The following is a 16449-nucleotide window of genomic DNA, read 5'->3' on the forward strand; positions in this document are numbered from 1 at the left end:
ACCTCTAATGGCTTTTAAGAAATTTTCATGCACTGCATTTTAGTAAGTAAGTTCCCATTGACTAAGGTGACTTTTTAATTTCTACAGGTTCAGAAACTTCATTTGTTTTGGAGTCCTTTCTTCTGTTTGTGTTCAACATCATTTAACAATTGACAGCAAAATAGTTTTTTCACCAGTGACCACCAGCAGAACTGCTTTATCTCCCAAAAGAAATTAGACTGTGGCAGCGCTTCCCAGCACAGACCAGAAATGCAATTATCCCTATTATTTCAACCTTCTCACTAGCTAAATGAATCAATTTTGTCTTTGAGCTACACAATCAGTTCTTTGACTCTGCTGAGTTAATAAGGAAGAGGCAGTCCTCTTATGGCCATTCTCCAGGGTTCACTAATCATGTCACATGCTTTTTGAAGGACAGATAGATCAAACTAGAGTCACCACCACATAGCTGGTAATTCTCTCAAACCCAAAAGCTTAACCACAGCTGCCTTCACTCCATCAAGAAGAGAATTTGATGCATTATGAGAAAAGGCATGCTGGGATCAGAGGCATGTTTCTGTCCCATGATTCTGACAATTTGTTAGGAGTCTGGGAAACCAGGAAAAGATCAAGGGATGTGTGACATTTTTCATTATATTTATTCAAAATATACCCTTTTATTCACAGTCAGGACCTGCTCTAATCGTCTGCTAAAACTTTGAAAAACAGTATTGGAGTTTGTCAGCCTCTAAGCTGGCAGGCAGTGACTGATGCTCCATAATCACCTCAACTACATCTGCCTCAGTGCCCTCATCATGTCCACTTAGTGGAGCCTTCATGACATGTTCAACAAAGTATTTCTTACTCACCTCAGTACTAACTGCTTCGTCAGAGGGATTGATGAGGACTACAGTTTCTAAGACATCACTTCTGTGGTGAAGAATCTTCTGACCTGCAAGTGCAGAGAGGAAAAATGAAAAATTAAATTCAACCGTTGCGGTATAGACCAGGACTTTGCAAGAGTTTGCTGTGTATCTCATTATGTGACAGCTCTCTGGCTGACTTGTCTGAAGGACTACCTGTAACTCACCTTGTTCTCACAGAGCTGGTGCAAGTAAGGGAGTAACCATCATCAGCTGAGCATCTGGCCCCGACAAATCAAGTGAAAACTAGAACCCATGCTGCCAAAATGCTCCCTTCAGCCTTCCACTGGTATTGATTAACATTGGGACACTGCAAAAAGTTCCCTGTGGGGATGGTTAGACATTTGCCATGCTGCCCTACTTTATCTCGCTCCTGCTTACAAAAGCTGTAGCAAGCAATGTCAAGCAACAACAGTGACAGAGCATAAAAATAACATCTAGGTCCTGAATTAGAAAGTCTGGGCAAGTTCGGAGCAGCCTCACAGCCTACTGGCTTTCACACTAACTCTGTCTCTGTATTTAATAGTGATATTCATCCGACTGGGAGTGAATGCCAGAAAAACAAAATAGAACTGTTGACCCCCCCCCCCCCCTATGTTAATTGGCAAGTTCTTATCAGGGTCTCTCTCTGTGAGAATTGCAGTGAGATTAATTAGCACTGGATTGTCATTCAGAAATCCAGACTGGTAATTAGTCCAAAAAACCAGAAGAGCCATCCCTTCTGAGCAAACTGCTTGGCGCAGTATTAATCAATTAAAATAATTAATTAGGTTTAAAAGGGAATACGGGACACAGACCTATTTGCCAACTTCGAAAATCTCCACTGTAAAGAGACGTAAATTAACAAGACTGAGGACAGTCAGGCTGAAAGGAGCTCCACATGCCTGAGAGCATTGTGTGAGAGAAAGGGCAGCCAGCCATTCCCACCGTGTCCCTGCCTGGGGCAGGCTTGGTGCTGCCCTACCTGCCCCAGCGATGCCCTCCTCCTTCCTCCCTGACCTGCCTGCACCAGCCCCACCTTCCTCCTCCTCCCTGCCCCCTGAGCTGCCACTGTGCTGGGTCTGTCGCTGCTGCTCTGGGGAATCTCTACATTTAAAAGCAAGTGAGCATACAACCAAAGGATAGAAAGTGATGGAGAAGGGAAATAGTGTCCTAGAGTAAAATGTGAGATAGTCTTGTGCGTGACAGTGCCTAGAAACTTAGGGACAAACATCTACTTAGTTTGAAGAAACCTAGTTTTCTTAACATACATTCTTTCTGCTATGCTTCCTTGAAAGAAGGATCCAAATTATATATTACAAAAGGGGAAGAGGGCAAGTTTCACTCCCTCTGCAACATCCAGTTCTGATATTACCCTTTGTAATTAATTTTATTTTTAGTTTTGCTTCCTTGCCTATCAGAAATGCACATATAAAGCTGCAGTCAATAAAACATCCAGATGGTTCTGTTACCACAGACTCCTTCAGAAGATGCTCTGCGGTCTGATACTTTAGTTGTCAGATTTCCATTAAATTAAGAGATTAGGCGGAGTTTATTGAATCTTATCAATAAGGAAAGGAAAGGAACCCTTTAGGAGACACTGAAATTTCTTGTGTAATAGACAACTGGTGACACTGAGCACAAACTGTGCTTCAGGCTAGACTAAGGCTCATATATCATTACACATGAACACATTAAACACAGGCAGAAAAGAAATGCAATTAGCCACATGCAAAGTTAGACAAAAATGCACATTTCTTTCATTGGGCTCAAAGCACATATTTTGGATTTAACTGAAGCTGCTCCAAGTCGTGTGTCTGTGTAGCTAGGAAGGATTTTACCCGAGGAGTCACAACTCCTGCTGACCAACACCAGTGGTGGTTACTTCCATCCTACCAGACACCCTGTTGTGGTGCTTGTGTGGGTTCGTGGGCCCTGAGACTGATCTCCAGGGGCAGGCAAGTTGTCTGCACCACGTGCATGGTGCCCCCTCAGAGATGCACCTGTGACTGTCTCCCTCTTCAGCTCCTTGGGATGAATGTGTTACTGATTCCCACACAGGGTGGGGACCCGGCGCTGGCAGGGTGTGAGTCACTATGAGGGCTCCCATCCCAGGAACGTCTGGGAAGTCTGCAGCTACTTGCTGATGTCAGCAACATGGTCCCATGTCACTGCTTGACAAATAGGGGAGACTTTGAAAAACTATTTGCAATTTTGTAAGAGAAATGCAGGCTTGCTGCCCAGACTGATATCCTGGGATGCTCAGCTCATTCCCATGGGAATGGTTTTATCAGTCAGAAATTAACTATCACAGTGTGGGAGCAGAAAGCAGCAACAGCACCTCATAAACTGGCAAGAGACAGTGACTTATTAAATTACAGATGGAAGTGGGAGAACCTGAGACTTGTGTACATCTGGGGTTGCTTTACTGGATTTTTGCAGCCTCTCTCTACACATGACAGATAATTTCTGTGACTTGACAGAGGAAGGAAGGAAGATACTTCCATATTGCACAGAAGTGGATGGGTTGGTGGATTTTACCTGCCTACAGTTTCTATGAAGCAAGTCAAAGATCCTTATAAAGACTTTAATAATATTGTTTGTGTTTGGAAGAAATCCAAGTATCTGCCTTTTATATTTATTAATTAAGGCTTCAAATTAAAGACTGATATGAGCAAAGAGTCTGGCAGCTGTTTGATTCAGAACAAGAACAGAGAGAAGTAAATAGCGTGTGAAATTTGCTTAAGATTGCACTCATCAACCTAGTTTCTATGGCCATAGGATCCTTATGCCCCCCTACTCATCCAAATATCAATGAAATCTATTGTGTGATTATTTAGACGGGGCTGGTGTTAGTCACATTTCCTAGAAAAGTGACAGAACAGTTTTCTTAACTTACACAGTCATGTCTGGCAATCAAGCAGCATGAACATGAGAGACATTTTTAACAGTAACTATGCAAACTTGTGCAAACACAAAGTGCAAATGAATGGCAAAGGAAAGAAATCAAGTCCTCATTCAAGTTTTGTTTAACCAAGCATCTCTACTGACACACTTTTCCTGGGCATGCCTGTGCAACCCAGGCCATGGGTGTGCCTGCTGTAACAGGCTACTCAATAGAAGAGTTTCCACCAGATTCTCCTGTCACTCCAGGTAGAAATCAACATTCACTTACTCCCTATCAATACAATTCCTGCACAAAGTAAACACAGAGGAAGGAGGCAAATCCTTCCTGCCGTCATTCTTGGCAGAAAGGGTGAAAGGAGTATTCTCCCTGGAAGTATGCCTTCTCCCTGAAAATGGTAACCTGATCTGGCATTCAAACACATTTCTCTGGCAACTTTAACCATCTCTCATTTCTCATTGTACACAACTCCAAAGCCTGGTTTCACTGCCAGGAGGCATGACTGTGGCAGTGTGACGTCAGCCACCGCGCTGGGTGGCATTCACAGATGGCACAGCCCGCAAGGCTGGCTGAGGGAACTTCCCACACACCCTGAACGTGCAGTGACCTCCCTGCACCGAGAAACCTGCACTGCTCTGCACTTGGAAGGAGCTTCAATGCCCAGGTCCACCAGCTGCACCTGGTCTTGTGGAGGAACTCCCAGACATTGAGGGGAGAAATTCTCCAAAATGAACCATAAAACATCCATCCCTAAAATTCTAAGGGAAGCTTAGCCTCTTGAAAAACAGTATTGGAGCTTGTCAGCCACCATGCTGGGAAGCAATAACTGATGTTCAAGAATCTTCTCAACTGCAATCTGTTTCAGATTTACCACGTCTGATGAAGGTTATTGCAAGGTTATCATATCCCTAGCACAGTAATCCAATAACTAATACAATTTAAGTAACTTCAAACTGCTCACTATTTCATCTGCTATTTCTAGTCTGGACTTCAAATTTGTCCTCCAAAATCAGATATGTTAACTTTGGGTTCTTTGTGGTTGTTCTATATTATCAACAGAGCACTCAAGAGTCTGGACATCTGATCATCTGATGGTTGCTATGTCTTGTGCTAACTGAACAAATCTATTTTTCCTTGTTTTCAATGCAAAGATCAAGTGGTATAAATTGTCAAATAATACTGTAATAATAATACAATAACACAGTAATTGTGACCAGCCCCCATTATCCTATCTGCCTGGAGGCACTACATGGCAACAACAATTTCAGACCACAGAGAAAGTAACAAGATAGCCTTTTATAGCAGACTATCAATTATCTGAAGAAATCTTGCATAAATTATATGGAGCACTCCATCCTCTTCACTTTCTTTGTTGAGAAAGGGACACCAAAGCATGCTAAGCTTCCTGCTGAACTAAACTGCAAGCTGGAGAAATAGGTAAGTTTCCAGCAATGAGAAAAGTAGTGATTTTACAGAGTCACCAAAGCAAATTTTGAAGCTGTAAAACTCTGGAGTTCTGTATCTGCAAGTAAGAAGAAAATGATTTGCAGACCTGATGAAGAAACAGCTGTCTACTATCCAGGGACTGGACTACAAGAACAGGACTTCACAAAGCTCCTTCAGAAAGGTCTGAAAGCCCTGCAGGTGATGCCAGGGCCTGTGGAGGGCAATCATTCAGTCTTGTAACTAGCTGACACAATGGCGTGTGCATAACACAGGCATAACTTCATTTATGCCAGAGAAGACGGATTCACTGCCTCCAGGGCTCAATTCAGCCCAATGGCTTCTTAAATTTAGGCTGTCATCAAGGAAGGTATAATAATTTTTTTTTCCAGCTATAACTCCTATAAATGCATGAATATCAGAATATTTTACACATTTCTTGGCGAAAATAAAATCCTGCTAGGATGCCGAGCTGATGTGACAGCTGTGAACAAATCTAATAATGAGTTAAAATTGCTGAGCCCTCTGATGGAGACAAAGGTTTGGAAGAATGACACTAACTGCAAAATGTGACTATTTTCCTTGCCATCATTTAAACCTGCTTGCTCTGGACATGATGGTGGGTTCAGATTCATATCTAATGTTACATGGTTTTTGTAGAGAATTATGTGTTATCTCTGCAAAGTTAGGTTGATCTTTCTTGCATCTGATCATCTGGAATGCCGGACTGTGTTGTGACTGTCCAGAAAGCATAAATTTCTAGTTTATTTTCTCCCTCTGCCCGCATAAATGGAATTGATGTTTGAATTTCATTTGGTTCAGTTGCAGCCTGGTGATGACAGTTAAACATTCTTCCTACCCACATCTGACTTGGAACAATTTATTAACTACAAGTCCTGAGAGGCAATATGTCCTGCATACTCCTGTATTGTATTTCTTAATTTTTAAACTCAGATTTATTTAATGAAATAAAGCCCGTTGCATACAATTTCATTTTTGTTTTCGGCTAAGTCCTTATCTGTCAGATCTGTTTAAGGCTTATACCTTCAGATAATAATAGAGTCCTGAAAGTGGAAGGCTAGACAGAAGATGATTATGCAGTCTGAACAGTGACTGCAAGATTCAGCCTCCAGTTACTGTACTCAAACACAGTTAAACAATCCTTGCTCAGGACTCTTAGACAGCAGTGAGAAAATGCAAGTCGACCTATTGGCACTAATTTTCATAGCTGGATTCATATTTTCTGCCTCAAACTTTAATCTCTAATACTTGCAGACCTATGAACAGAGCTGTGCTAGGAGCTGTTGCAAGAAGTACAAGTGGTTGCAGGGACCTCACTGCTCTGAGACCATTCACTCTGAAATATCCTGAAATTAATCCAAGACATTACATCACCTTTTTCACACCCTGTTGATCAACAGTCTAATTGTGTCATCTTTCCACACTAAATATTGATTTCTTCCATGTCTGCCAACTTTGTGTGGCATCTAATCTTCTGTCAAAATTCATCAAGTAGAAGCAAACTGCCTTTTCACTCCCACCTGTTAGTGCTGGGCAAATTAGTACTCTCAACTCTCATTTCTCACCTTCAGAAAATGGTATTTCTCACATAATTCTGGATATTTGACAATTTCAGGACACTATGGACTTCTAAAGCATTAAAAATCAAAGACTACCATGAAAAGTTGAAGCAAATAATTCTGAGTAAAACAACAAGAAAAGCTTACATATTATTATTTTAATGTCTACTAAAATAGATTTATCTCCCAAAAGAGAAAAAACCGAATCAAGTAGCCTAGGGATTTCATTATTGATTTCACTGAGTCTCCGGAAAGAAGTGAAATTTAAAACCAATACTTCTGAAGTCCTCAATAAAATCAGAGTCAAAAAAACCGCACTTGCTGTTTATATGCTGCACTTGCAACAGTAGTGGAATCCAATGCACAATAAATGGACTCACCCTCGACTTTGCTTAAGAAAATATATACTAAATAGTCAGGCAAGAGCATCAATTTATTCAATTAGTTCAGCGACAAGTTACTGCTGTGGAACATTAAAATTCATTACCAATGGTAAAAAAGACCAGCCTCTTAGTGAAATAGGTGGCAATCTGGTTGTTGGAGTACTTCTTGGATTAGGAAATCAATTTGATTTCCTATGACAAACAATTATTTCCAATAGATAAGATTTTATATTTCTGGGGAAACATTCAATATCCTAACCAGTTGTAGAGACAACAGAACTATGGCAACAGTCTTTGCTTTCTCATATGATGCCACAGGCTTTCATGGCTGTCTCTGAACTCAGTAATTTCTCTTCTTCCATTGACCTGTGTACTGTACAACTCTGTACATGACAAGTAAAGCTTAAATCCCAGTAGCCTTGTACACAAGTATTTAGCAGCACTGTGATTTCAGCAAGAGGACAGCAAACACAGGACATGAATATGAACTGGACCACCTGGAATTATGCTTTCCAAAAGGAGTCTGCAGCTTTATGATCCTACTCCAAGAAATTATCTTCTGTGATTACAGAAAGAGAAAAAGAGGAGTGTTTAGAGAACAGAGTAGTTCAACATCAGGGCAGAAAGAGATGAGTGATGGGGGTTCATTAGAGGGCTATGCAATGTTCCTAGCCAAGAACTGCCTTAACCAACATCATGGCTGTAGTCAGTGCAGCTTTGAGCAGACAACACCTCTTTCCAACTCAAGTGAATGACATGGGCTTTCATCACGAATTCATTTACCTGAAGCCACTATCTCCCTCATGAATCATTCCTCCAACCTTGAAACATGCAGTTTCAAAGATGCTAGAGAACTACTCAATTCATAATTGGTTTGCCCTTTCATCCTTTCTATATGAATTGTAAAGCATTTTCCATTATTTTCAAGGTAACATATGGCATTTATTAATGCTCCAGATAATTAAAATTTAAGATCTTCCTCCAAAATATTCACAGTTTCAGAGTGGCTTCCTGAAATATATAGCTTAATTGTTTTGCAGAATATTTCCACATACTGGTTTTGTAGATACAACTCCACAGACACTGTGATCTCTAAACAACTACAATTTATTTTATCTTTAGAACAGATCTGATAAGTGTGACAGAATTTTAATCCTATGAAATACATGTAGGGAAACAATTTCCAAGGTCATATGGAAACAGAAACATGAAACTTTTGAAGCCAGCTAGAGTGTTGTAGCTGGACAATCCTTTTGGCTCTGCAAGTACGTCACAATTTTGTGTTTTTGAGAATACTGATTATTTAAAAAGCTAAGCTACACATAATGGATTTTTTATTTAATGGACCCTGTTAGCTATTTCCCAGAGCTGAAATCCTTCTATAAACTATTTCCCTGACTGTTACGATATTGATATTATTTTACGCTAACAATGTAATCACTGCAGACCTTGAAACCGTAGCTTCAAACAACAACAGAAAACAACATCCAGTGAACTTTGCAAGGAATTTGTCAGGGACTATCGAGACAAAAGCCAAGCAATTTGATCTTTTCCTCTTGCAGATTCTGCATGGGACAAAATAGAGGCAAGCAGGTAGGTAAAAGTGAGATTCTCTCTGAGCATTTGTCTTGAGTTACATATCTTTAGATTACAGAAGTAATAATCTTAAGAAATTCTTAAGAGCAAGATACTAAATTAATGGCATATACACCATGGTCAGCCCTATATTTTTAGGCTTTTTCATTGTCTCTCATTAATCCCTCTCCTACCCTTAAATCTCAATTACATGGAAGATAGCATTGCTCTAGGATGCACTGCGGAGCTGGTCTGGAGATTTATTTTTCAGCAGCACAGCACAGTGCCCTAACACTGCATAGAAACTGGCAGCCAACACGCACCCTGATGGGAGACTGCAGCAATGCAGAGCTGACTCATGAGTCCTGAAGGTCAATAAAAGTCCTCAACTGAAATGCATTTGGGAGGGTTACTAACCAGGGAGAGAAGGAGAGGTGCGCAACATCAGACCTCTTCCACAACCCTCTCTGTCTAGAATGAAGGAAAATTTCTTCTTTGAATTCTGGAAAACATCTTGGACCTAGGAGTTAAAAGTATCTGGAGCAGAGCAAACCACTTCCCATTATAATTTATTTAAAATAGTTACTGCAATGCGATATTTAACTTTGGTCAGTTATTCAGAAAAGGAATCTCTCACATCTCAATTGTCAAATAGCCAAATAAAATCTTATTTAGGAAAAATGCTACTTCTTTCTCAATACCCCTGTCTCATACTTCATGATTTATTGAACACATCATAATTCATAATTCACAGGACTGGTTAGAAGCATAAGTGCTTTTTTGTTATATCAAATGACTGGTATATTCACATTATAGAGAAAACTGTTTACTGGGCTGTTAAAGGTGCTAAGCAGGTTTTTTCCACCAAACATGCTTGGCACTTTCCCCAAGGGCTGCTTTTTATGGGAAAAAACCAAACTCAACCAACAAAACTAGCGGACTTATTTTAATTACTTCTTAAAACAAAGTTTGATTATGCCAATCTCCATTAACTAGCTTAGCATCTACCTAAAATCCAAGTGTACTCTATAGGAATATTGCCACTGAGGAATGGAAATGGTTCTTTCATTATAAAGATCTGCTTTTGAAATCAAGCTAGGAAATATCAGCAATTATGGTTCTCCTTAGTGGTATTTAACCAAGTAGCCAAGACCCTTCCTTATATTTCAAAAGAATACTCAACAACCTCAGTTAAATTTATTTTATTTCCTTTCAAATGTTGCCATTACTAAAACCTTTTCTTTTTACATCCTTTCCCTTTACTTCCCTGTGCTGCAGTGCCTGGCTGCACTGTTCAGCCCACAACATCCTGACTGCCAGGGGAGGGAAGCTTTTTCCTTTCCTCTGCAGCACACTCTGCAGATGCTTCCTTGCACTTCACCGCAACTCCCACTTTCATAAGGAAAATAGAGCACAGCAGCATCAGGGAAACTATGACGTAAATTTAAAATGTGTTGCAAAGGGAAAAATACTGAAATATGTATTTCAGAAAAAAATTATTTCAGAAGTTTGCTTTTCCTCTTCCCAGACATGTTTATCTGAGTATATTTTTAGTCTTTTGCATCTCCTTAGGGAGAAGTATATGAATTTTGATCACTTCAGAAGGTTTCTGTTAATGTTTCTAAATTGCTGCAGCCCTCTTACTAATGGGTTTTCATCACTATAGCAGCTGAGGCCAAACCCAAAGCTCCAATTAGAATCCTCTGGAGAATATTTCTGGGTCTCAGTATCATTACCTTACATGCAATTAAGTTTTAAGTTCATCTGCCATTCCTGTTGAAAAATCTGACAAGTCAATACAACCTATAAGGATGTCACACAGAGGAAATCCATTCTTTCCCTCGAGCACATTTTCTTTGCCCTGTATTTATTAAAATTTCTAGTTTAGATAAAATTTTTATTCTTCCTCCTAGTTCAAATCAGAGACAATTTCCTCACCTTGACAGCCCATGAATAATGAATGACAGATTCTGTTTGCAAGCACTACAGCTGTTCTCCGAGCCTTGCACTGCAGATTACTTTACTTTGCAGTATTTTAAGATCACTTATGTTTGAACTTTCCTATGGTGTGGGGATCAGTATATTTTCTTGGGAAAAAACCCCACAGTTAATAATCCACCCTTGATCCCTGTACTGTAATGTCTATTATGTACTAGAAAACCCCTACATTGTTTGTCAAAATATCTTCTTAAACATAATTTACCTAGTGGAGCTTTTTGAAGAACTGTGGAGTTCTTGTTCCTCAAGTAACGTCACAGCTTTAGTGCTATTCCATGAACAAATCATAGAATCATCACAGCCATATTACAGAGGAAAAATTGTATTTTTTTAATACTTGGGTTTATTCTTGTGCATTTGAGGAAACTGGAATTCTGTTGAATGTAGCATTACTATCAGCTAATTCACCAGCTGTGGAATATCCCTGAGTCTCTGCAACTTACAGAATATAATAAGATGCTCTGTTTGTAAGCCTTTAATGAGAACTAGGTATAAGCTTTTCCCCTGGCAACCACCCGGCTTCCCGGCTTCATAGCAAAACTTGCCCAAAGCTTTTATTCTGCTTTACATATAAACAGTGTTGCTAATCAGTTTCTGGATTAAATTCACTGCCCCTTTCTAGCAGCAAATGCTTTCCTGGTCTGAAAGAGCAGAGCAACTGTTCCACCCAAGGTAGAGACAAGAGAGAGCCTCTTAAAAACATCCAAACCCCTTCCTCCACTGATTCTTTACTGAATGTGTGCGATTCTTCATTGTGATGGTTTTATACAAACTGCAAATAGAATATGAAATCGATTGCCTCTGTGTACAATACAGGCAAATTAATGCTAGATTTTACAGAGAAGAAAATGAGAAGGCACACCTGTTTCAGCACAAAGGGAACATTCTTCTGGGTTTCATTTCTGGAATTAAAACAAGCCATAAAGTAGTCCCTCCAGTCTTCGGCGTTTAGTTTTTGGATGATCTGCTTAAGTACAACCAACTGAACTACATTATAAAGCAGAAAAAGACAATACTAACTTCTAATTAGATTATCAAAAACAGGGAGACTCTTTTTGTTTATCAAAAACAAAAAGCCAGCACATATCTTCAGGAAATACAAACCCATATTCAAACATTGTATTGCACAGGCAATGTCTTCTCATACCTAACCTCTTAAAATTTCACCAAACAATTATCCTTACCAGTGGCTGAAACTGTAACAGCAGAAAGCAATGCACAAACAAGAAATAGTGATAGCCCATTTCCACTGATACAAGAAAAAAATAGCCACCAACAGAGGTCAGAGGACTTGAAACTAGAAATCAATGAACCAGCAAGTGTGACAGCAAAAACTGGTCTTCTAAATGACATAGTGGAGTGATTCCAGAGGCCAGTCAAGCATCAGTTTGGATGTTTTTATTTCTTGACCGGCCCTGTATTGTCTCCCTATACCAAATTCTGTGCAGAAGGATGAGTGAGGAATAAATCTAGCTCTGAAAATACCTATTTTAATCCTCAAATGTTTAACTTGTTAAATCTTTTTCTCAGGAAGAAGTAGATGCTCCCAGAAATTGTTCAGGCAGCCTCTGAGCTGAGGAGGAGATGACTACTGTTGCAGGCCTTAATGGGAGGATCCTTTTTGCTTAAGCTTAAGCAAAAGCATTCACAAAAAGCATCTACAGGAGGAAACAGAACTCACACCTGGCAAAGCATTTACTCCTGTGTATGCAAGAACTGCTGCGGAGAACTGTGTCCTCTCTAACCTGATAACAATCCACTAAACTTCCAGACAGGCCCTGACAATGCTCAGCACATATCAAACTAGTTGAAAATGAAATAAAAAAAAAAAGCAAAATCTCACTCTGTCACAGAAAGCAAAACATTTAATTAAATATGAACTCTGCCTTAGATTCTGTCTCTTGCAGCTAAGTCTTCTTACCTTTTACTTAATCTTCATTGTGATTTTGGAGCCCCTAATCACCTTTTATGCCTCAAAAACACATAAAAGGTGTTTTTGAAAATAAAACCTCTGAAAATACTTAATATCACCTAGTAGGAATAGTCATACAATTTTCACCTGGTCTTTGTGAAACTCTTAGAAACCTCTATCATACTATGATTGCTTAAACTTCCAAGTTTTATTCTTCCCTTTTTGTGCATGCTTAACTCCTGTTAATGCCAAATGAGAATTATGTGCATACAACAAAGATTAAACTCTTTCATTGTCTAAAGGGTGCTATCAGCCCTGTGGTGCTTCAGTGAAAAAAAAAGCCTCAAGGATATTGCAAATACTATGGGGAATTAATCTCATTACACACTACTAATAGCATTTGTGGCAGTGTTTGGTTCTTAGATCAACCATAGGTGACCACCTGGTGCCTGGTAACTAGAAAGCTGCTTCCACAACACATGCATAGACCAGGCTCTTCTTGGGAGACTAATCTGTAAGCTGCAATGGCTCTAGACTCCTTACACTTTCTCTCCCACTGAGAAGAACGTGTGTTTTTATTTTCAGTTTGTATATTTTTAATTGAAGGACAGAGCTTTGTGAAAAAAGCGGGGGTTTTTTTAAAGAAACATGGGTTCAAATACAAAGATTTTTAGTTATGAATTAATACATTGTGATGCTTACCAGGGCAAACTTCACGTAGGCTTGTCTTCTTGAGTTACCAAATGATTACTCAATCAGATTCACCTAGTCCTTTCCAAAAGTAAAATTGCTGCAGGGCTGATTTTAAGTACTCTTCAGGAGAACTTTCAGTGAAAATAATCACATGTGTAAAAGACAAACTAGGATACTGAAAAATACATGAGATGTCACTTTTATTAGTCAGCATTGTCTTGTCTGTAAGTATTGTAGAAGATAAGTATTACATTTACAAAGGTATTCTTAACTAGGTTTTCTTAGTGTATACCAATTAAATCAGCAGGGTCATGCTGACTTAAAACAGCCAGCGACCTAGCACACAAATGAGTTTTACTGCAGATTTGAACAGAAAGGACACAGTCACTAAGCAACTGTTTGCAAGCACCAACTGAATAATTAAAGCTGGTTTCATCATACAGATGACACATCATGCTGTGAAAAAAAATTACCTCTGGCAACTCCTGTTTCTGTATCTGAAACCTAGAAAACTTAGGGTTAAAACACAAAGAATGGTGATCACCAACCTTTTAAACAAATTTCAGATTTCTAATCACATCTGTCAATTGATACAGAGTAGCCTCCAGCAAAGGACTGCCAAGATGACACATTTCTAAGTGTCAAAATTGAAATCTATAAATGTGTTGGGAGAGTATTTTTAATAGAGCTGATGTGATTTTACAGGCATACAGCAATTAAAATACAGTTCTTCCATTTCATGCGTTTTAAAAGATGTCTTGTATCCATATTCCACCTGGGGATTTCATAAGGACATGGACAATTTATTTAAGTGGTATCTCTTGAGCAACAGAGAGTAGATACTGGAGATACAAAGGTTCTATTTAAATCAGGGGATTTAAGTTTTTGGTCTCCTCCCCAGCAAGCTTCAGGCTTTGCCTTTGCCTCTGTGCACAGACTACACTTGAACATGTGCTTATGGAGTTCTGAAGTCTGAAGGCTCTCACCTGTAGCCCCAAGGGTCATACTGTTGAAATTATCTTAATGATGTATCTCCCTGATTAAAAAAAAAAAAAAAACAAAAAACAAAAAAACAACTGGGAACACAAGAGCCAGAAAAAAGAACAGGTCTTGGGAGTTTCTTAAAGGACAAAATCCAGATAACATTGAAAAAATGCTCAACTCTCACATAGTTGAGAACGAGACAATGTGGAAAATTTGGTAGATAAATGATAGTTTTGTGGAAAAATCTGAACTATAAATTATCTACCAATAACAAATATCAATAATCTACATTAGGATTTATCTAAGTCTCAAAAATTCCTGAAGGCTTTCACCTCAAAAATTCTGCAGAACACAAAGTGGCAAAAGTGAGAATTTTGTACCATTTGGCAAGACTCCATGAGGATATTAAGAAGATTTAACAGCATGGCCTTGGATAGGCATGCACAAAAGAAGGTCCATATCAACATACTTTGAAGGAGACCTCTAGAAAAAGCAACAGAAGCACATCTTCCTGACTCAGATATGATGGTATACCACTGTGTATTTTCCAAGAACAGTAGTGGAAACATTCAGTGTTTATCCTAAAGCTGCTTGTATATGCCCAGTTAAGAGGACAGAACCAGAAGAAGACCCATTTACTAATCTGCATGCCCTGGGGATTTCACAAACACAGTGAGATCACCCCTGATGACAGCAGGTACCATCCAGACAAGAGAGGTCTTTGTACTCTCAGGAGAGTGTCCATTAGGAACCCACAGGGAGATTGCACCCCTGTTTTGGGACCCACCCTCTGTGACAACCAGCAGATTTGCTGAGGTGAATTTACTTCCTCATTGCTTCCAGGAAAAACCTGTTGGGCCAGACCCATGCTTTCCAGTGCTTTAGGAAATCTCTATAAGGGTATAAATAAATCAGATTTAGATTTCAAAAAAAGGTCTCTGACCTTGACACCCCCCCCTCCCCCGCCCCAGTATCCCTTAATTCACACTTTGAGGGTGTCAGCAAGATTGCTGGATTTCCAACAGGACTTCTTTGGCCTCTTTTCTCCAAATAATGTGAGAGACTGCCCGTGCTGTTGTTTTTAAGTGACAATGAAGCACGGAATATAGTCCAATCAAATTCTAAGCAAAACTAATGTCTGGTAGTATGACACTAATATTTGATTTGTTCATCAATAAAACCCTCATAATAATATTTATGGCTGAGGGAAAGGTTCCCCTTTTATATGCCAAAGAATAAAAAAATTATATTAAAGAATCTTCAGAAAACTGGCACACTTATTTGCAGACTGTCCTTGGACTGGTTGTTATAAAACAAAACCACATGTTCTTTGGCATAGCTCTCATTGTTTATAGATTTAATCTATTTACTGTTAGTGAGTATTAGATGTTGATCTGCAACTTCAAACAAATCCCTGTTGTTCACCGAGGTGAAAGCATGGGGACTTATACTTTATATTATAAAGACTCAGCATGTTTTCTCTTATTTAAAAATATTTATAAAACATCCCATGCAACTCTCCTTTGAATTCTATTAATTTCTTTCATTTACTCAGGGATACTGAGAAATCAATTGGCATTGCAATATTTCATTTAATGCAAGAAACTTTCACAAATACCTTATCATATTCAACTGAGTCAGAGGAGAGTTCTCAAAACATTAAGGGCTCATTTATATCTTCAGAGCCTATGTCAGTTTTCAAGTCACGTCAATTGTATATGCACACCAAGTGCGTGGAAAGGATACATTCATGAGCAAAAAATAAATTTGTAGGTCCGACCTTATGTTCTAATTACACTGATGCAGTTATCTTTTCCCTCATTTGACTTCTATGTAATAATATTCCTATGTAATAACATATCTATGAGATGGTGCTTCACTCTCATTTTCTCTGAATGTTGCTCTATGCCAACATTCTTATGCTCACCCATTTTCAAGTATCTGGGTACTATCTACTCCACTATTATCAGACTTACTGTATATGCCATTCTTCATCCATATGCAATCTTACAATTTCTATAGTGCCTTTCTTTCTGTTATTTTCATCTCCAAGAAAAACATTAATTTCTTATCTCACCATCAGATAATATATTAA

The 16449-nt window shown here is 39.0% G+C and overlaps 1 protein-coding gene across 1 annotated transcript in view; it reads right to left on the reverse strand.

Moving 5' to 3' along the window:
• The window catches only part of MAP1B (microtubule associated protein 1B), a 70367-nt gene that overhangs the window by 24417 nt on the left and 29501 nt on the right, over positions 1–16449 (reverse strand). Inside the window, exon 3 of the mRNA XM_064736470.1 lies at positions 849–931. Within this exon, the coding sequence (XP_064592540.1) occupies positions 849–931 (83 nt within the window). The remainder of the gene's footprint in view (positions 1–848; positions 932–16449) is intronic.

This window comes from Zonotrichia leucophrys, chromosome Z, assembly GCF_028769735.1.
Source record: "Zonotrichia leucophrys gambelii isolate GWCS_2022_RI chromosome Z, RI_Zleu_2.0, whole genome shotgun sequence".
NCBI classification, from domain to species: Eukaryota; Metazoa; Chordata; class Aves; order Passeriformes; family Passerellidae; genus Zonotrichia; species Zonotrichia leucophrys.